This window comes from Moschus berezovskii, chromosome Y, assembly GCF_049115385.1.
Source record: "Moschus berezovskii isolate FMDL1 chromosome Y, NW_MosBer_1.0, whole genome shotgun sequence".
NCBI lineage: Eukaryota > Metazoa > Chordata > Mammalia > Artiodactyla > Moschidae > Moschus > Moschus berezovskii.
This window is the reverse complement of record NC_142489.1, coordinates 28,686,073-28,708,824: the sequence shown is the minus strand read 5'-3', so window position 1 is coordinate 28,708,824 and position 22,752 is coordinate 28,686,073. Positions and strand designations below refer to the sequence as shown.

General features: G+C 38.5%; 1 protein-coding gene across 1 annotated transcript; it reads right to left on the bottom strand.

The window, feature by feature from the left end:
- Window positions 1-939: 939 nt before the first annotated feature.
- Window positions 940-22,471, bottom strand: LOC148773090 (RNA-binding motif protein, X chromosome-like). Its single transcript, XM_088834503.1, has 7 exons — window positions 22,417-22,471; window positions 21,503-21,667; window positions 5,428-5,574; window positions 3,458-3,569; window positions 2,164-2,289; window positions 1,998-2,086; window positions 940-1,244 (listed from the first exon to the last, which is right to left on the bottom strand). The coding sequence occupies exons 1-7, from the start codon at window positions 22,469-22,471 to the stop codon at window positions 940-942; spliced, it is 999 nt and encodes a 332-aa protein (XP_088690629.1).
- Between the last annotated feature and the right edge of the window lie 281 nt (window positions 22,472-22,752).

Below are 22,752 nucleotides of genomic sequence, written 5' to 3'. Positions count from 1 at the left end.
CTGCAGCGCTTATACTTGCCTCTTAATAAAAAGTTGATGTATTATTACTGATACCTAGGATTGCCTACAAAACCCCTTAACTTTCCTTATAGATAAGCCTATACTTTTGGGTTATACCAAGTACTCCAAAATGAAGTGAAAATCAGTATTACTTAAAGCATTGCATTTCCAACAAATCTAGAACTGCTTCCTTTCATGAAGATACATACTCAGAATACTTAACTAGTTCAATCCCAACTTAGGTGCAGATTGTTTTCTTTTTAATCGTGGTTGGCACTTTTATCATTTGCCACTTGAATGACTAAGAAAATTGATACTTAACTTCAGACTTCTTAAACATTTATTCACACATCTAAATTTTCTTCTGATTTATACTATTGTTTTAAAAAGTTAGACAAAAATTTTAGTAAAGATGCAAACATTTCCTTCAGGTTTTTAGAGCCTTGCCAAACCTTCTATACACTGCTTTCAAAAATAACATGTAATATGGTTAACCTAAATATAAAGCAGGTAAGGCTTGCAATGGAGAAATACCATACTGCTTAACTCTGAATGCATTCGTGTGCAAAGACTACAAAGGGAAACTTTAAGCAAACAGCACAATTCACCTTCTAAACAAGAAACAAGTGTTTTTATGCTCGTTTAACCCACCAGTAAAATAAACAATAACACTTTACAAAACATACTCAGAAAATTTAGACATTAAATTTAAAAATATTAACTTCTATCTTTCAACCAGCAGTAACAAGTATGAAATTACTTTGAATAACTCTATTTTTCAACTTATCTGAATAATTCTATTTTTCAATTTATCTGAAAATTCATGGAGGTGAAAGTTTACAGCTCTTCCCTCCAAAACCAACGGTTTTCTTCAGCAATACTCAAGTACCAGTTAAAACAGAAACTCACAAAAAATTTTCCCATGCCAAGAAAACATTTTTAGTACCTGTTTCTGCCTACTCTTTCAGATCGGCTCCCCCCATGACCGCCCCTGGAAGCCTCACAACCTGAGCTACTGTATGACTCACGAGGAGGAGGGTACATCCTATCCTTGGAGGATGGAAACCCTTGTTCTTGTCTTCCGCCACGGTCACGACCACTTAAGTAGGTATCACTTCGGCTGCTTGAGTAACTTTTCCGACTTCCTCCATATCTGTCTCTTGTACTGCTATAATCATCATAGCGACTGCTTCTGCCATATCTCAGAGGTGGACCTCTTCCTGATGGAGCACCACGGGAGCCCCCTGTGAAATCAGTAATTGATAAAATTATAAAACTTTTCCCGTTACTTCTATAACATGACTGTAAAGTACTAAATCTTTGAAAGGATAGCCTTTATCTGCCTCTGTGGTGAAGATATGAATTAGCAGCAGTGGTGAAGGGGCTTTCACATTTATTTAAAAGAGCAGTACTTTTTAGTTCCAGTAGTTGAGAAGGCAATGGCAACCCACTCCAGTACTCTTGCTTGGAAAATCCCATGGGTGACGGAGCCTGGTAGGCTGCAGTCCATGGGGTCACTAAGAGTCGGACACATCTGAGCGACTTCACTTTCATGCACTGGAGAAGGAAATGACAACCCACTCCAGTGTTCTTGCCTGGAGAATCCCAGGGACCGGGAAGACTGGTGGGCTGCTGTCTATGGAGTTGCACAGAGTCGGACACGACTGAAGTGCCTTAGCAGGAGTTTAAATGTTAATTTTTTGGAAAAGACTAAAATTTTGAACTTCATAATGTTCCTGTGCTTCATACTCTCAACAGCACTTTTGCTTTTAAAAATGTTACAATAATTTTTGTGATTAAAAAATGTGAGCTGCCAAATTATCCTTCATATCATTTGAAATGACAGATCAAAAATAATTCAAAGACCTTCAAACCAATCAATTAGGTAGAAATTACATTTTATTTTCTGAGAAAATAGAAGTAAACTTGAGTAAATGATGTAGATCTAGCATATCAATTCTAATTTTGTCATTTGTAAGCTGTAACTGTACTCTTACCATAACTCTTGTATGAATCCCTGTAGGAGCCTCCACTTCGATGTTCAGAATATTCTCTATCACGGTTTCCACCGTAGCCATCACGATCACTACATTTAAGAGAATTAATGTTATAATTAACCATTTCCATAAGTTATTTGATTAAAAACAGAATTGTTTATAGTACCTATGTCCTCTAGAGGAATAATCATCTCGAGAACTTGAATGGCCATAATCACAGTATGCACAGTCTCTAGACGGTGGAGCATAATCCTCGGTGTCTCGCGAACTTGAATAATCTCTGCCTGAGAAACTTAAAACAAACAAACAAAATTAAATGATAAGAATTCAGAAAGAAAGTTTTAAATGTGCAAAGGACTTCAATATACTTTTCCTCAAGGAAGATATATAATTATGAACAAGAATATAAAACACTGCTTAACATAATTGTATTTTAGGGAAATACAGTTTCTCAATCCGAATGAGATATCTACTCTGCACCTAGCAGACAGGCTATATATATAGAGAGAGATTTTTTAATATAAAATATAAAACATCAAGTGTTTGTGAACATGCAGAGAAACTGAAATCCTGTGTGTGCATGGTAGAAATATAAAGCTGTGTCAGACTCTTAGAGACCTTGTGGACTGTAGCCCACCAGGCCCCTCTATTGATGGGACTTTCCAAGCAAGAATTTGCAGTAAGTTGCTGTTTTCTCATCCAGGCAATCTTCCCCACTTCGGGACTGAACCTGAGTCTCTTGCATTGGCAGCAGTGCAGTTATGGAGATGAACGGTTCCTTAAAATACTGAAGTTACTGTACGACCCAGGAATTCCAATTCAGAGTTTACACCAAGAATTGAAAACAGGCACTCCAATGTTTGTACACATTACCTACAAAGATGGATAAACAAACCATGTTAACTATACATACAATGGTGCTAACCCCCACTCAAAACCTGAAGTAGTGACTCATGCTTCAGCAAGGATTATCTTTGAAAACACTCACACTAAAGGAAAAGCCACATATTAAAGGTCACATATTGTTAGGGCTTCCCCGGTGGCTCAGTTGGTAAAGAATCCGAGTGCAATGTGGACGACCAGGGTTCAATCCCTCAGGAAGATCCTCTGCAGAAGGGAATGGCTACCCACTACAGTATTCTGGCCTGGAGAATTCCATGGATAGCGGAGCCTGGCAGGCTACAGTGAACGTATGATATATTTAGGATTAGGTAAATTTACAGACACATGATATAGGTGGGTGTTTACTAGGGATACAGGAGGATAAAAATGGGAGCAACTGCTTATGGATTTTGTTTTGGGGTGATTAACTATTTTGGAACTGAACAGAGAGAGTGGTTGTAGAATTCTGAGTATTTTAAATGCTACTGAATTGTTCACTTTTAAAATTTTGTTAGATAAATTTTACCTCAACAAAATGAACTATGACTTAAAAATGCATGTATTTTATTTTTCATTACCTCTCTTTAGTAGCACAACCATTATCTCTTGGTGACACACAGTTATCTCTCCGAGAAGACATTGGCTCTCTATGAGGACCTCCTCTGTAATTTTCCCTCCGCAACACTGGACCTTTAATTTTAAAATGCTTACATAAGTATCTCAGAATTGAGAGTAATAGTTCAAGGAAAAAAAAAAAATCAAAAGACTGGTATCTTTCCTCTCTCCAAAACAATTAAATAAACTACATATAAAATCGTATTAATGCACATTTAGTTTGCTTTATACATGTAATTCCTGAACACTTTATTTTCTGACATCATCTGCTCCCTGTACATTTTGCATAATCCTTAAATTACAAGTAATAGAATCTCTCAAAACTTGAGTAAAATCTAATTAATTTTTGGAAACTATTATCACATATTCAATCACAAAGTAGCTGATTCTCTCCTAATGGTGATAAATTTAACATAAACCGCAACCTGAATTACTGACCTTACTAAACAATTGTGCTTTTGAGTTCAACTACTTATTAGTAATAAAGGGCGCACTTGAAAAATGCTGCCTCTTCCAAAACAGGAAACTAATTCCCATAAATAATGTTCACTTCTTGTGCTAATTCTTACTAATTCCTGGTGGTCAGACTTCTCTTGTTTTGTTTGCTTACTGGGCTAATAGTCTAATGAAACTTTAGTTTTCTCAACTTCTTTACTATTTTGAAATCAATACCATATTACACTTGGCTTCAATAATAGTCTATACATAAAATGACAATTTGATAGTGATTCAAAGTTTTTAACTGTACCAGGAGTCAAACAACAAAGTAAAAATACGTCAAGAATCCAAACTAAAGTTAATATGGCAAATTTCAGTTAATGTTTATAATTACATGAACCAGGTAGCCAATATAACAGAGCTAAACGATTCTACATTCCAAAATGCTGACTCATAGGATATTAGTTTTCATAAAAATACTTGACCTTGAAACTACATGAAAACTCCTACTAAGCAGCAAATGTTAGCAACTTAAAAAAAAAAAAATTCTGAGGAATTCTCTAGCAAGCTTCAGTTCAGGTCAGTCGCTCAGTCGTGTCCGACTCTCCGCGACCCCATGGATCACAGCACGCAAGGCCTCCCTGTCCATCTCCAACTCCTAGAGTTCACTCAAACTCATGTCCATCAAGTTGGTGATGCCATCCAGCCATCTCATTCTCTGTTGTCCCCATCTCCTCCCACTCCCAATCCCTCCCAGCATCAGATTCTTTTCCAGTGAGTCAACTCGTCGCATGAGGTGGCCAAAGTATTGCAGTTTCAGCTTTAGTATCAGTCCTTCCAATGAACACCCAGGATTGATCTCCTCCAGAATGGACTGCTTGGATCTCCTTGCAGTCCAAGGGACTCTCAAGAGTCTTCTCCAGCACCACACTTCAAAAGCATCAATTCTTCGGCAATCGGCTTTCTTCACAGTCCAACTCTCACATCCATACATGACCATGGGAAAAACCATAGCCCTGACTAGACGGACCCTGGTTGGCAAAGTAATGTCTCTGCTTTTTAATATGCTATCTAGGCTGGTCATAACTTTCCTTCCAAGGAGTAAGCGTCTTTTAATTTCCTGGCTGCAATCAGAATCTGCAGTGATTTTGGAGCCCCCCAAAATAAAGTCTGACACTGTTTCCACTGTTTCCCCATCTATTTCCCATGAAGTGATGGGACCAGATGCCATGATCTTCGTTTTCTGAATGTTGAGCTTCAAGCCAACCTTTTCACTCTCCTCTTTCACTTTTAGATTTAAAGGAAATGTCTTCCCCACTTCTATGTTAATCACCTACTACACATCTAAAATTAGATGCTAAAGAATTATTTTCCAGCTGTGAATCAACAAATAAACTAGTGATCAGTAAACATGTGCATCGTAAAGTTAAGCATTCATTTTAAAATTGCTCACTTTTACTAAGAAACAACAGTCCCTATATTATATAGCGTTTACCTTGTCCTTTCATTCCACTACTGGTTCGCCCTTGAGCAGAAGGAGCAGATCTTTTAGGAGAAGGACCTTCACATCTTGAGGATGGTCCTCTTTTAGGTGGATAAGTTTCTCTTGAAGAGCTCATATTGCGACTATATCCATTATCACCTGTATTTCAATGAAATCTTTTAAGTAGAATAAACATTAAGTTTCGCTTACTGTTTATAGATATTTACTAAAGAACTACCATTGCCTTCAGCAGTCGTATTTGCCTAAACCAATAAAACTAATTCCTCAAATGATACATCAGTTAGTACAATTCAGTTTGAAAAATTTACGAAATGAGTCAAGAACCACTGCTGTGATAGTAGTCTGAAGAGAATAAAGGAGGTGGAGAAAAACCAGGGTAAAATAAATTTTTAAACACACTTGGAGGAAAATGATAATAATTCATACTATTCTGGTATCAAAAAAGCTTTTTAAAAAAGTAACACAATAGGGCGGCGGTCCTAAGACAGCGAAGGAACAGAAGAGGGAGACCACTTCCTCCACAAATTCATCAAAAGAGCATTTGAACGCTGAGTAAATTCCACAAAACAACTTATGAATGCCAGCAGAGGACATCAGGCACCCAGAAAATCAGCCCATTGTCTTCGAAAGGATATACAAAAGAGGTAAGGATGGAGATCTGTCCCAGAAAGGGAGTCTCAAAAAAGAAAGAAGGTTCCAAACACCAGGAAACATTCTCACTGGCGAGTCTGTGGCAAGCCTTGGAAACTCAGAGGGCAACATAACTGGGAGGAAAAATAAATAAATAATTAAAACCCACAGATTACATGCCCAATGGTAACTCCCAGTGAAGAAGCAGCACAGACGCCCATATCCGCCACTAGCAAGTGGGGGCTTGGCAGGGAGATGCGGGCTGCTTTGCTTAGAGTAAGGACCGGACCTGAAGGCCCCGAGGGCAATCTGAGGGAGCTAACTTGAGATAGCAAAGCAGACTGTGGGATAGATATCCTGCAAAAAGGCAAAAAGCCCAAACCTAAGACACCGCCAGACCTGCTCACAGAACAAAGGACTGAGCAACTTAGCCAGCTGCAGATGGCCAATCCCCCACCAAGACAGGCAGGAGAGGGCAAGCAGAGCTGTTTAAGGGGGCAATCAAGGCCCCACAGAGGCATCATCTACCAAACTGCAAGCAGGCTTCGATGATAACCAAGTTTTCTTGGGATTCTGGACGGTTGACAACAGCCTGAGAGGGTACGCCAGTTGTATACCCAGAAAACCGAGAAGTAGGGCCCGGGGAGGTGATAAGTCGCAGCGACTGCGCTAGCCAAACACCTGGCCACCTGAGCTGCTCAGACTGGGGAAGGGCCCAAAATGCAGGCCCAACCAAGTCTGCGCCTTTGAGGAGTACTACCTGAACCTGAGCGGCTTTGACCTGGGAAGTGCTTGCTACCCAGGGCCTGCCTCAGACAGTTCCTGGCAGAGCAACCTAGAGCTTGAGCAGTATAGAGAGGGAAAGTACACACGCTGTGAGCGGGGGCAAACCCAGTGTACCCGAGACACTGCGAGCACTCCCCACAAATGCCAGTGATATCTGTTTGCAGACTTCCTCCTTCCCCACAGCACGACTGAACGTGAGCCTAAAAAAGTGTCCACCACCGCCCCCTTGTGTCAGGGCAGAAGCTAGACACTGAAGAGACCAGCAAACAGAAGAAGCTAAAACAGAGGGAACGGCTTTGGAAGTGACAGATGGAGAAGTCTTGAGGCTACTGCAAGAATAAGACTGAAAACCAGAGGTAGGAGGCTTAAGTCCAAATCCTGAGAACAGCAGAGAACTCCTGACCCCATGGAACATTAAGCGATAGGAGCTCATCAAACACCTCTATACCTAAACTGAAACCAAGCACTACCCAAGGTTCAACAAGTTCCAGAGCAAGCACACAAAGTTCCAGAGCACAGCACAAAAATTTTCCAGCCACACAGGAACATAGCCCTTAGCCTCAATATAGAGGCTGCCCAAAGTCACTCCAAACGCACTGACATCTCATACCTCATTACTGGACACCTCATTGCACTCCGGAGAGAAGATATTAAGCCCCACCCACCAGAACACCGGCACAAGCTTCCCTAACCAGAAAACCTTGACAAGCCACACCGTGCAATCCCACCCACAGAGAGGAAACTTCATAATAAAGAGAACTCCACAAACAGACAGAAGACGGAAAGGCCACCCCACCCACAGCAATATAAGCAAGATGAAGCGTCAGAGAAATACCCAGAAAGTAAAGGAACAGGATAAATGCCCACCAACCCAAACAAAAGAGAAAGAGACAGGAATCTACCTGATAAAGAATTCTAAATGATAGTGAAAGTGGTCCAAAATCTTGAAAACAAAATGGAGTTACAGATAATTAGCCTGGAGACAAGGATCGAGAAGATGCAAGAAAGGTTTAACAAGGACCTAGAAGAAATAAATAAGAGTCAATATATCATGAATAACACAATAAATGAGACCAAAACACTCTGGAGGGTATCAACAGTAGAATAACGGAGGCAGAAGATAGGATAAGTGAGCTAGAAGACAGAATGGCAGAAATAAATGAAACAGAGAGGAAAAAAAGTAAAACGAATTAAAACAAACGAGGACAATCTCAGAGACCTCTGGGACAATGTCAAATGCACCAAAATTCGAATCATAGGAGTACCAGAAGAAGACAAAAAGACAGACCTGAGAAAATACTTGAGATAATAGTTGAAAACTCCCCTAAAATGGGGAAGGAAATAATCACCCAAGTCCAAGAAACCCAAAGAGTCCCAAACAGGATAAACCCAAGGTGAAACACCCCAAGACACATATTAATCAAATTAACAAAGATCAAACACAACAAATATTAAAAGAAGCAAGGGAAAAACAACAAATAACACACAAGGGGATTCCCATAAGGATAACAGCTGATCTTTCAAGAGAAACTCTTCAGGCCAGGACGGAATGGCAGGGCATACTGAATGTGTTGAAAGAAAATAACTTACAGCCCGGATTACCGTACCCAGCAGGGATCTCATTCAAATATGAAGGAGAAATCAAAAGCCTTACAGACAAGCAAAAGCTGAGAGAATTCATCACCATCAAATCAGCTCTCCAACAAATGCTAAAGGACCTTCTCTAGACAGAACACAGAAAGAGTGTACAAACTCGAACCCAAAACAATAAAGTAAATGGCAACGGGATCATAGGTATCAATAATTCCCCTAAATGTCAATGGGTTGAATGCCCCAACCAAAAGACAAAGACTGGCTGAATGGATACAAAAACAAGACCCCTATATATGTTGTCTACAAGAGACCCACCTCGAAACGAGGGACACATACAGACGGAAAGTGAAGGGCTGGAAAAAGGTACTCCTCGCAGAGACCAAAACAAAGCAGGAGTAGCAATACTCATATCAGATAAAATACACTTTAAAACAAAGGCTGTGAAAAGAGGAAAAGAAGGACACTATATAATTATCAAAGGATCAATCCAAGAAGACATAACAATTATAAATATATATGCACCCAACATAGGAGCACCGCAATGTGTAAGATAATGCTAGCAATTGAGAGGGGAAACTAACAATAACACAATAAGAGTGGGAAACTTTAATACCCCACTCATACCTATGGATAGATCAACTAAACAGAAAATTAACAAGGGAACACAAACGTTAAATGATACATCAGACCAGTTAGACCTAATTGATACCTATAGGATATTTAACCCCCAAACAATCAATTTCACCTTTTCCTCAAGTGCACACGGAACCTTCTCCAGGATAGATCATATCCTGGGTCATAAATCTAGCCTTGGTAAATTCAAAATAATTGAAATCATTCCAACCATCTTTTCTGACCACCATGCAGTAACATTAGCTCTCAGTTACAGGAGAAAATCTATTAAAAATTCCAACACATGGAGGCTGAAGAACACGCTACTGAGTAACCAACAAATCGCAGAAGAAATCAAAATATGCACAGAAATGAATGAAAATGAAAACATGACAACCCAAAACCTCTCGGACACTGTAAAAGCAGTGCTAAAGGGAAGGTTCATAGCAATACTGGCATACCTCAAGAAACAAGAAAAAAGTCAGCTAAATAACATAACTCTACACCTAGAGTAATGAGACAAGGAAGAAATTAACAACCTCAGGGTGAGTAGAAGGAAAGAAATCTTAAAACTCAGGGCAGAAATAAATGCAAAAGAGACCAAAGCAAAAATCAACAAAGTCAAAGGCTGTTTTTTTTTTTTTTTTTTGAGAGGGTAAATAAAGTTGACAGACCATTAGCCAGACTCATCAAGAAACAAAGGGAGAAAATCCAAATCAATAAAGTTAGAAATGAAAATGGAGAGATCACAACAGAGAACCCAGGAATACAAAGGACCATACGAGACTACTATCAGCCATTACAGGCCAATAAATGGACAACTTGGAAGAAATGGACACATTCTTAGAAAAGTACAACTTTCCAAAACTGAACCAGGAAGAAATAGAAAATCTTTAACAGACCCATCACAAGCACAGAAATGGAAACTGTAATCAGAAATCTACCAGCAAACAAAAGCCCAGAGCCAGACGGCTTCACAGATGAATTCTACCAAAATTTTAGAGAAGAGCTAAGGAAGGTTATGACCAACCTGGATAGTGTATTAAAAAGCAGAGACATTACTTTGCCAATAAAGGTACGCCTAGTCAAGGCTATGGTTTTTCCCGTGGTCATGTATGGATGTGAGAGTTGGACTGTGAAGAAAGCTGAGCACCAAAGAATTGATGCTTTTGAACTGTAGTGCTGGAGAAGACTCTTGAGAGTCCCTTGGACTGCAAGGAGAGCCAACCAGTCCATTCTAAAGGAGATCAATCCTGGGTGTTCATTGGAAGGACTGATGCTAAAGCTGAAACTCCAATACTCTGGCCACCTCATGCGAGACTTGACTCACTGGAAAAGAGTCTGATGCTGGGAGGGATTGAGGGTGGGAGGAGATGGGGACGACAGAGAATGAGATGGCTGGATGGCATCACCGACTCGGTGGACATGAGTTTGAGTGAACTCTGGGAGTTGGTGAAGGACAGGGAGGCCTGGCGTACTGTGATTCATGGGGTCGCAAAGAGTCGGACACGACTGAGTGACTGAACTGAACTGAACGCCTCTCCTACTCAAATTCTTCCAGAAAACTGCAGACGAATGTAAACTTCCAAACTCCTTCTATGAGGCCACCATCACCATAATACCAAAACCTGAAAAAGATACCTCAAAAAAAGAAAACTACAGGTCTATATCACTGATGAACATAGATATAAAAATCCTTAACAAAATTCTAACAATCAGAATCCAACAACACATTAAAAAGATCATACATCATGACCAAGTCGGCTTTATCCCAGGGATGCAAGTATTCTTCAGTATCCGCAAATCAATCAATGTAATGCACCACATGAACAAACTGAAAAATAAAAACTGTATGATTATCTCAATAGATGCAGAGAAAACCTTTGACAAAATTCAACATCCATTTATCATACAAACCCTCCAGAAGGTGGGAATAGAAGGAACATTCCTCCACATAATAAAAGCTATATATGACAAACCCACAGCAAACATTATCCTCAATGGTGAACACTTGAAAGCATCTCCCCTAAAGTCAGGAACAAGACAAGGGTGGCCACTCTTACCATTACTATTCAACATAGTTTTGGAAGTTTTGGCCACAGCAATCAGAGCAGAAAAAGACATCAAAGCATTCCAGATTGGAAAAGAATTAAAACTCTCACTATTTGCAGATGACATGATCCTCTACACAAAAAATCCTAAAGACTCTACCAGAAAACTACTAGAGCTAATCAATGAACATAGTAAAGTTTCAGGATATAAAATCAACACACGGAAATCCCTTGCATTCCTATACACTAATAATGAGAAAATAGAAAAAGAAATTAAGAAAACAATTTCATTCACCGTTCCAACGAAAAGCATAAAATCCTTAGGAATATACCTACCAAAAAAACCAAAAGGCCTATATATACAAAACTATAAGACACTGGTGAAAGAAATCAAACAGGATACTAATAGATGGAGAAAATACCATGTTGGTGGATTGGAAGAATCAATACTGTGAAAATGACTATACTGCCCAAAGTTATCTATAGAGTCAGTGCAATCCCTATCAAGCTACCAATGTTATTTTTCACAGAGCTAGAACAAATAATTTTACAATTTGTATGGAAGTACAAAAACATCGAACAGCCAAAGCAATCTTGAGAAAGAAGAAAGGGGGGAATCAATCCACCGGACTTTAGGCTGTACTACAAAGCCACAGTCATCAAGACAGTATGGTACTGGCATAAAGACAGAAATATAGAGCCATGGAACAAAATAGAGAGCCCAGAGATAAATCCACACACCGATGGACACCTCATCTTTGACAAAGGAGGCAAAGATATTCAATGGAGAAAAGACAATCTCTGTAACAAGTGGTCCTGGGAAAACTGGTCATCCCCTTGTAAAAGAATGAAACTAGAACACTCCCTAACATCATATACAAAAATAAACTCAAAGTGGGTTAAAGACCTAAGGGGAAGACCAGAACTCCTCTATAAACTCCTAGAGGAGAACGTAGGCAAAACACTCTCTGACATAAATCACAGCAGGATCCTCCATGAACCACCTCACAGAATATTGGAAATAAAAGTAAAAATAAACTAAGAGGACCTAATTAAAATTAAAACCTTCTGCACAGCAAAGGAAACGATGAGCAAGGTGAAAATACAGCTTTCAGAATGCGAGAAAATAATAGCAAATGAAGCAACTGACAAATAATTAATCTCCAAAATATACAAGCAACACCTGTAGCTCAAATCCAGAAAAAATAAACGACCCAATCAAAAAATGGGCCAAAGAACTAAACAGACATTTCTCCAAAGAAGACAAACAGAAGGCTAACAAACATATGAAAAGATGCTCAATGTCACTTCTAATCAGAGAACTGCAAATCAAAACCACAATGAGGTGCCATTTCACCCCGGTCAGAATTTCTGGCTGCTATCCAAAATTCTACAAGCAAAAAAGCTGGAGAGGATGTGGAGAAAAGGGAACCCTCCTGCACTGTTGATGGGAATGCAAACTAGTGCAGCCACTATGGAGAAAAGTGGGGGAGATTCCTTAAAAATCTGGAAATAGACCTGCCATACGACCCACCAATCTGACTCCTGGGCATACACACCGAGGAAACAAGAATTGGAAGAAACAAATATACTCCAATGTTCAATGCAGCACTGTTTTTAACAGCCAGGACATGGAGGCAACCTAGATGTCCATCTGCAGACAAATGGATAATAACGCTGTGGTACATATACACAATGCCGTATTACTCAGCAATTAAAAGAATACACTTTAACCAGTTCTAATAAGGTGGATTAAACTGGAGCCTATTATACAGAGTGAACTGAGCCAGAAATAAAAACACCAACACGGTATACTAACACAAATATATGGAATTGAGAAAGATGGAAACAATAACATGGTATGCGACACAAAAGAGACACAGGCGTATAGAACAGTCTTATGGACTCTGTGGGAGAGGGTGAGGGAGGGATGATTTGGGAGAATGGCAATGAAACATGTACATCATCATATGTGAAATGCATCGCCAGTCCAGCTTCGATCCATGATACAGGATGCTCGGGGCTGATGCACTGGGATGACTCTGAGGAATGATATGGGGAGGGAGGTGGGAGGGGAGTTCAAGATGGGAAACACATGTACAACCGGTGGATTCATGTCAGTGTATGGCAAAACCAATATAGTATTGGAAAGTAATTAGCCTCTTAATTAAAACTGTTTATAAAAGATAAAAAAAGGATACATTTGAATCAATTCTAATGAGGTGGATGAAAATGGAGCTATCATACAGAGTGAAGTAAGCCAGAAAGAAAAAAAAAAAAAACCAATGCAGTATACGAACACAAATATATAGAATTTAGAAACATGGTAACGATAATCCTGTATGCGAGACAGCAAAAGAAACACAGATATATAGAACAGTCTTTTGGACTCTGTGGGTGAGGGAGAGGGTGCGATGATTTGGGAGAATGGCATTAAAACATGTATATAATCATATGGGAAATGAGTCACCAGTCCAGGTTCAATGCATTATACAGGATGATCGGGGCTGCTGCTCTGAGATCACCCAGATGAATGATGTGGGGAGGGAGGTGGAAGCAGGGTTCATGATAGGGAACACATGTACACCCGGGGAAGATTCATGGCAATGTAAGGCAAAACCCATACAATATTGTAAAGCAATTCAGGTAAAGCAATTAGCGTGCAATTAAAATTAAATACATACATACATACATATATATAAAGAATACATTTGAATCAGTTCTAATGAGGTGGATGAAACTGGAGCCTATTATACAGAGTGAAGTAAGCCAGAAAGATTAACACCAATACAGTATACAACACATATATTGGAATTCAAAATGATGGTAATGAGAACCCTGTATTCGAGACAGCAAAAGAGAAACAGAGATGTAGAACAGTCTTATGAAGTCTGTGGGAGAAGCCAAGGGTTGCATGATTTGGAGAATGGCATTGAGACATGTATGTTATGATATGGGAAAAGAATCACCAGTCCAAGTTCGATCCATGACACAGGATGCTCGGGGCTGGTGCACTGGGATGACCCTGAGGAATGATATGAGGAGGGAGGCGTGAGAGGATTTCAAGATGGGGACACATGTACAACCGGGTGGATTCGTGGCAGTGTGTGGAAAAACCAATATAGAGTATTGGAAACTAATTAGCCTCTAATTGAAATTTTTTATAAACGATAAAACATGAATACATTTGAATCAGTTTTAATAAGGTGGATGAAACCTAAGCCTACTATACAGAGTGAAGTAAGCTAGAAAGAAAAACCAACACAGTATACTAACACATTTATATGGAATTTAGAAAGATGGTAACAATATCGCTTTATGTGAGACAGCAATAGAGACATAGATATAGAGAACAGTCTTATGGACTCAGAGGGAGAGACAAGCAAGGGATGATTTAGGAGAATGGCACTGAAACAAGTATGCCGACATACGTGAAATGAATCATCAGTCAGGTTTGATGCATGATACAGGATGCTCGGGGCTGGTGCACTGGGATGACTCAGAGGGATGATATGGGGAGGGAGGTCGGAGGAGGGTTCAAGATGGGGAACACATGTACACCCAGGGCCGATTCATGTCAATGTATGGGAAAACGAATTCAATATTGTAAAGTATCAGCTTATAATTTAAATTTTTAAAAAGAATATATTTGAATCATTTCTAATGAGGCGGATGAAACTGGAGTCTATTATACAGATTAAAGTAAGCCTGAAATGAAAACACCAATACAATATACTAACACACACATATGGAAATTAGTAAGATGGGAACGATTACCCTGTATGTGAGACAGAAAAAGAGACACAGATATATACAACAGTCTATGGACTCTATGGGAGAGGGCGAGGGTGGGATACTTAAGAGAATGGCACTGAAACATGTATATTATCACATGGGAAATGAATCGTCAGTAGAGGTTCGATGCATCACACAGGATGCTCGGGACTGGTGCACTGGGTTGACCCAGATGGATGATATGGGGAGGGAAGTTCGGCGCGGGGCGGGGGGTTCAAGATGTGGAACACCTGTGCACTCGGGGCAGAATCATGTCAATGTACAGCAACACCAATAAAATATTGTGAAGTAATTCGCCTCCAATAAAAATATTTTTTTAGAAAAAGTATACATTTGCATCAGTGGAGAAGGAAAGGGTAGCCCACTCCAGTATTCTTGCCTGGAGAATCCCATGGACGGAGAAGCCTGGTAGGCTACAGTCCACGGGTCGTAAAAGCGTTGGACACGACTGAGTGACTGAACGGAACGGACGGAATGAGGTGGTTGAAACTGGAGCTTATTATACAGTGAGAAGTGAGCCAGAAAGAAAAACACCAATACGGTATACTAACACATTTATACGGAATTTAGAAAGATGGTAATGATGACCCTGTACGCGAGTCAGCAAGAGTCACAGATATATAGAACAGTCTTATGGAATCTGTGGGAGAAGTCACGGGTGGGATGATTTGGGAGAATGGCACAGAAACATGTATATTATCATATGTGAAACGAATTGCCAGTCCAGGTTCAATGAATGATACAAGATGCTCGGGACTGGTGCACTGGGAAAACCCAGAGGAATGATACTGCGAAGAGGGAGGGGGTTCAAGATGGGGAACACATGTACACTGGGGCATATTCATGTCAATGTATGGCAAAACCACTACAATATTGTAAAATAAATAGCCTCCAGTTTAAATTTAGAAAATGACTACACTGAATCAGTTCTAATGAGGTGGTTGAAACTGGAGCCAATTATAGTGTGAAGTAACCCAGAAAGAAAAACACCAATATAGTTTACTAATCATATATATGGAATTGAGAAAGATGGTAACGATACCCTATATGTAAGACAACAAAAGAGACTCAGATATATACAACAGTCTTATGGACTCCGAGGAAGAGGGCAAGGGAGGGATGATTTGGGAGAATGGCATTGAAACATGTATATTATCACAGGTGAAATGAATCTCCTCCACTCAGGTTTGATGCATGATACAGATTCCTCAGGGCTGGTGCACTGGGATGATTCAAAGGGATATTATCAGGAGGGAGATGGGTTCAAGATGGGAAATACAGGTACACCCAGGGCAGATTCATGGCAAAGTATGGCAAAACCAATACAATATTGTAAAGTAAGCAGCCTCCAATTAAAATTTTTTGAAAAGATTAAAAAAAAAGAATACATTTAAATCACTTCTACTGAGGTGGATGAAACTTCAGCATATTTTACACAGTGAATTAAGCCAGAAAGAAATACACCAAAACAGTACACTAACACATATATATGGAATTTAGAAAGATGGTAACCATAACCCTGTATGCGAGACAGTAAAAGAGACACAGATGTATAGAAGAGTCTTATGGACTCTGAAGGAAGGGCAAATTTGGGATGATTTGGGAGAATGGCATTGAAACATGTACATTATCATATGTGAAATAAATCCCCAGCCCAGGTTTGATGAATGAAACAGGATGCCCGGGGCTATCGCACTGCGATGACCCCAAGGGATGATATGGGGAGGGAGGTCGGAGGGGGGTTCAAGATGGGGAACACATGTACATCCGGAGCGGATTCATGTCAATGTAAGACAAATACAACACAATATTGTAGACTAATTAGCCTCCAATTAAAATTTTTCAGAAAGGATAAAAAAAAGTAACACATTTGAATCAGTTCTAATGAGGTGGACGAAACTGGAACCTATTATACATAGTGACGTAAGCCAGAAAGAAATACACCGATACAGTGTATTAAAGCATATATATGGAATTTAGAAAGATAGTAACAATAACCCTGTCTGCGTGACATCAAAAGAGATACAGATATCTGTTACTGTTACTATACAACAGTCTTATGGACTCTGTGGGAGAGGGAAATGGTGGGGTGATTTGGAAGAATGACATAGAAACATGTATATTATCATATGTGAAACGAACTGCCAGTCCAGGTTCGAAACATCTTATAGGAAACTCGGGGTTGGTGCTCTGGAATGACCCAGAGGAATGATATGGGGAGGGAGGCGGGAGGGGGATTCAAGATGGGGAATGCATGTTCAGTCAGGGCAGATTCATGTCAAAGTATGGCAAAACATATACAATATTTTAATTAGCTTCTAAGTAAAGTTTGTTTTTTCTTTTTAAGATTAAAAAAAAAGAGAATACATTTGAATCAGTCTAAATGAGGTGGATGAAACTGGGGCCTATTATACAGAGGGAAGTAACCCAGAAAGAAAAACACCAATACAGTATACTAACGCATATCTATGGAATTTAGAAAGATGGTAAAAACAGCCCTGTATGTGTGACATCAAAAGAGACACAGAAATATACAACAATCTTATGGACTCAGTGGGTGAGGGAGAGGGTGGGATGATTTCACAGAATGGTATTGAAACATGTATATTATCATATGAGAAACGAATAGCTAGTCCAGGTTCGATGCATGATACAGGATGCTTGGGGCTGGTCCTCTGGGATGACCCAGAGGAATGACATGTGGATGGAAGTGGGAGAGGGGTTTAAGATGGGATACACAAGTACACCCAGGGAAGATTCATGGCAATGTAAGGCAAAACCAATACAATATTTTAAATAATTAGACTCCAATTAAAATTAAATATAAATATATACATATATATATATATATATATATAACATTGAATCAGTTCTAATGAGGTGGATGAAACTGGAGCCTATTATACAGAGTGAAGTAAGCCAGAAGGAAAAACACCAACACAGTTTACTAACACATTTATATGGAATTTAAAAAAGATAGTAACAATATCCCTTTATGCGAGATAGCAAAAGAAACACATATATAGAACAGTCTTATGGACTCTGTGGGAGAGGGCGAAGTTGGGATGATATGGATGGATGGCACTGAAACATGTATATTATCATATGTGAAATGAATTTCCAGTCCAGGTTCGATGCATGAAACAGGATTCTCTGGGCTGGGGCACAGGGATGACCCAGAGGGATGATATAAGGATGGAGGAGGGAGGGTGTGTTCAAGATCGGGAAGACATGTATGTCTGGAGCAGATTCATATCAATGAAAGGCAAAACCAATACAATATTGTAAATTAGCCTCCAATTAAATTGTTTTAAAAAATAAAAAAAAGAAGCAATTTGTAACTGTTCTAAAGACGTTGATGAATATGGAGCATATTATACAGAGTGAAGTAAGCCAGAATGTAAAACACCAATACAGTATACTAACACATATATATGAAATTTAGAAAGATTTTAATGAAACTCTTGTATGCGAGACAGCAGAAGAGACACAGATATATAGAACAATCTTATGGACTCTGTAGGAAACGGCAAGGGGGGATGATGTAGGAGAATGGCATTGAAACATGTATATTAATATATGTGAAAATGAATCGGCCATCCAGGTTCAATGCATGGTACAGGATGCTCGGGACAGGTGCTCTGGGATAACCCAGAGGGATGATATGGGGACAGAGGTGGAAGGGGTTTCAAGATGGGGAACTTATGTACACCTGGGACAGATGCATGTCAACATATGGCAAAACATATACAATATTCAAAAGTCATTAGCCTCCAGTTAAAACAATATATATATAAGAATACATTTGAATCAGTTCTAATGAGGTGGATGAAACTGGAGCCTATTCCACAGAGTGAAGTAAGCCAGAAAGAAAAACACCAATACAGTATACTAGTCCATATATATGGAATTTAGAAAGATAGTAACAATAATCCTGTATGTGAGACAGCAAAAGAGACACAGATATACAGAACAGTTTTATGGACTCTGAGGGAGAGGGAGAGGGTGGGATGACTTGGGAGAATGGCATTAAAACATGTGTATTATCATATGTGATATGAATCTCCAGTCCAGGTTCGATGCATGATACGGGATGCTCGGAGCTTATGCACTGGGATGACCCAGAGGAATGATATAGGTTGGAGATGGGAGAGGGGTTCAAGTTGGGAAAGACATGAACACCCAGGGCAGATGCATGTCAATGTATAGCAAAACCAATACAATATAGTAAAATAATTAGCCTCCAAATAAATTTTTTTAAAAATATTAAAAAAGGGCAAAAAATTACAATTGAATCAGTTCTATGAGGCGGATGAAACTGGAGCCTAATATACAGAGTGAAGTAAGCCAGAAAGAAAAACTCCAGTACAGTATACCAACACATATATATGGAATGTAGAAAGATGGTAACAATAACCCTGTATACGAGACAGCAAAAGAGACACAGATATATACACCAGTTACGGACCCCGTGGGTGAGGGTGGGATACTTGGGAGAACGGCACTGAAACATGTATATCATCATAGGTGAAACTAATCGGCAGTCTAGGTTCCATGCACGATACAGGATATTCGGGGCTGGTGCACTGGGATGCTCCAGAGGAATGATATGCGTAGGGAAGTGGGACGGGGGTTCAAGATGGGGAACACATGTACACCCGGGTAGTTTCATGTCAATGTATGGCAAAACCAAAACAATAGTGTAATTGGCCTCCAATTAAAATTAACATAATAAAAAAAGAATGCATCTGAATCAGTTCTAATCGGTGGATGAAACTGGAGCCTATTATACAGAGTGAAGTAAGCCAGAAAGAAAAACACCAATACAGGATACTAACACATACATAGGGAATTTAGAAAGACAATAACGATAACCCTGTGTGTGAGACAGCAATAGAGACACAGGGCTGGTTGGGATGAATTGGGAGATTGGCACTGAAACATGTATATTATCATATGTAAAATGAATTGCCAGTCTAGGTTCGATGCAAGATACAGGAAGCTCGGGGTTGGTGCTCTGGGATGACCCAGAGGAATGATATGGGGAGGGATGTGGGAGGGGCATTCAAGATTGGGAACACATGTACTCCCAGGGTGGATTCATGCCAAGTATGGGACAACCAATACAATAATGTAAATTAAAAAAAAAACACATGTCACAAAGCTATTTGTACCTCATAGAGAAAGAGAGAATATTTTACATGAAATATACATTGACTTGAATCTATCCAAATATTAAGTCCCAATGTTGCACAAGTGAAACTAATCCATTCTTTTAAATAAACTATACTTCAAATAAATAAAATGTAACAATAATTAAGTCAAAACAATAAAAATATGCACCTAAAAATACAAACAACACCTTTTATAGGAAAATATGCAACTTTTCAAACAACCATGGATACATACATAATTCGATAAAAAAAAAATCCTGCTTATAATTGAATTCACACAGATCAATTCTGTTTTGTTCAAGCATAACCTTTAGTGTTAATTTTGAGTAAAAGGCTATGTTCTGTTCAAGTTTAACAGACGTTAAAAATACATGGTATGCAATGAAAAATTATCTTTTTATCTAACTAGAAAAATGTTGACAGATATATTCCAATTACACTTGGCAGAGTATAAGCTAGTAAACTTTTCCCCTCATCTCTTGAGAAAACAACAGAACTGTGTGATCTTATAATGAACACACGCTGTAACTGAACTTAAGATTTTCTAAAAATGGCACATCTGGTTGTCAAAACCAGAAGTGAAATTTTTTAAAGATTTGCTACTGTTAGTAGAAGAGACAAAGTTCGTTAAATATATGGAAGTTTATGAATGGAAAGTGACTCCCTTCTTCTGTCTTACCAAGTAAAAACTTCTTTGAAAATCTCATATTACCATTTTCAATAACTCACTGTTCTCTAACACACACAAACATGTAAATATATATGTTTTGTATGTAAATATACATACAAAACAGATGCTTTTACATCTGCATCAAAGACAACTTTTCCAAAATGCAAATTATACTACAACAGAACCCAGGAACAAAAGCACCGTATCAAAATGACAGTGGATATTTGCATAGATTTGTCTGCACATTTATGCTCAAGACAAACACTATAAGGTCAGTCCAAAAATATGGAATTTTCACCCCTGAACTGTGGTTATCTGTTATGTAATCTTGAAAATTATCCAGTACTTTTTACAATACAGTAGGACTACTCTGAAAGTATATCAACGTAGTTTTAATTCTTTAAATAAAGTTATTTGCTGTAAGCTGGAAAATTCTAATGTATGATCAACAGAAATGAATTCTGTAGAAAAACTCTTAAAGAGGCATCAATAACAATGGTTAAAAAAAACTTAACAAAATTTAAGTGATTTCCCTGTAAGACGATAAACATTTTTTGCACATACGTAATTTTAAAACTACGACAATTCTTTACAACTTAGAAATAATTTTGATTATCAAGAATGGTAATTTCTCACCTAATATATTCTTATCGATTATTCTGCCCATTACCAATGCAATAAAAATTAAGGTTTACTAGATGTTCAAACTTAACAGGTTTTCAGTGCTATGGCATCCTTATATTTTAATACATTACCAAAGTGTCCTCCTTGAGACACACGCCCTCTTGCTCCTCCTCCTTTTTCACATCTCAGATTTTTCAGATGGCCCCTTTTTCTTGCAGGAGGTTGAGATCTCAGTTTACCACCACTTTCAAATGATGGCTTATTGGCTTGTTCTACTTTGTTTTTCCATCCAAAAACTAAAAGATTAAGTACAGCATCACTAATGTTACATAAAATTTAACTTATTGTTGTAATGAGTTAAATCAGTATTTTTTCCCCAAAAGCAAACATTTTTTTCCTGAAATGACTGTGTCCTTCCACATGATGAACATGACTTAATTGGCAATTGCCTTTCGTAAGTCATCCACCACAAAGCATATGCATTTACTATCAGAATTTCCGGAAAGGTTCTCTGGTATTAAAAGATGTGTATCTCTCCATTACCATGAAAAAGCACACATTTTTATTTTCTGTAACGTGCTTCATTTTAGTAATTTTTCCATTTAAAATTTGTTTCCCAAGGGTATGTAAAAGCATGCATATTACTTACAGTATTTACTCAAAATTATTGTTCCTATCATAATTACATTTTAGCATTTGTTCTATTAGACACAAACATAAAGAAAATTTCTCAATATAAGTGCTGCTCTGTATTTACTCTAGTTCTATTAATTTTCTTCCTTTTTCTTTTTTAAAACTAGGGTCCTTATTTGGTCTTTAACATTTCTTGCCTTACACAACTGTTTTATTTTGTGTTCCCAAATAGTTACCGTAATGCTACTTCATATTTTTCAGAAATGCTTAAACTTAATTGATCTTCCAATATCTGCCGTAATCTTTTACAGAGACCAAAGGGAGTTTTGAAAACCCAGCAGGAATCATACTATATAGACTCTTGTTATTTCATATTATTTTTGGAAAATAATTTTAAATCCTAAATTCCTACCAGGACTTCTGGCTGAAATGGGCTCTAGCTCAATATAATCAGCCTCAAAAGCCATGTTTTCCCATCTTAGGTCTTATTTTCTATTTTTTGGTTCAAAATATTTTCCACAAATTCATGCACTGCCTCCTTCCCAACGCAGGATTTAGCTTACATTCCTAGATATACCTAAAAATAGTATCCAAAACCCAATAAGCTCTACCAAAATTACTACTTCATTTTCCTTAACATTTCTGCATGTGAAATTAATGTTTCCTCTCGTACATCTTTTCCCTTCACCCTAGAATACCAGTGCTCAAGAAAATAAATACTTTGTCTCATCCATAACCATTAGTCAGC

Excerpts from the sequence above, each read along its gene's own strand:
- LOC148773090 (XM_088834503.1), bottom strand. The coding sequence starts at position 22,471 with ATGGCTTTTGAGGCTGATTATATTGAGCTAGAGCCCATTTCAGCCAGA. Across the intron at positions 21,668-22,416 it reads CATTTCAGCCAGAAGTCCTG|TTTTTGGATGGAAAAACAAA; the intron begins GTAGGAATTTAG and ends TTAATCTTTTAG. Across the intron at positions 1,245-1,997 it reads GGATTCATACAAGAGTTATG|GGGGCTCCCGTGGTGCTCCA; the intron begins GTAAGAGTACAG and ends CTGATTTCACAG.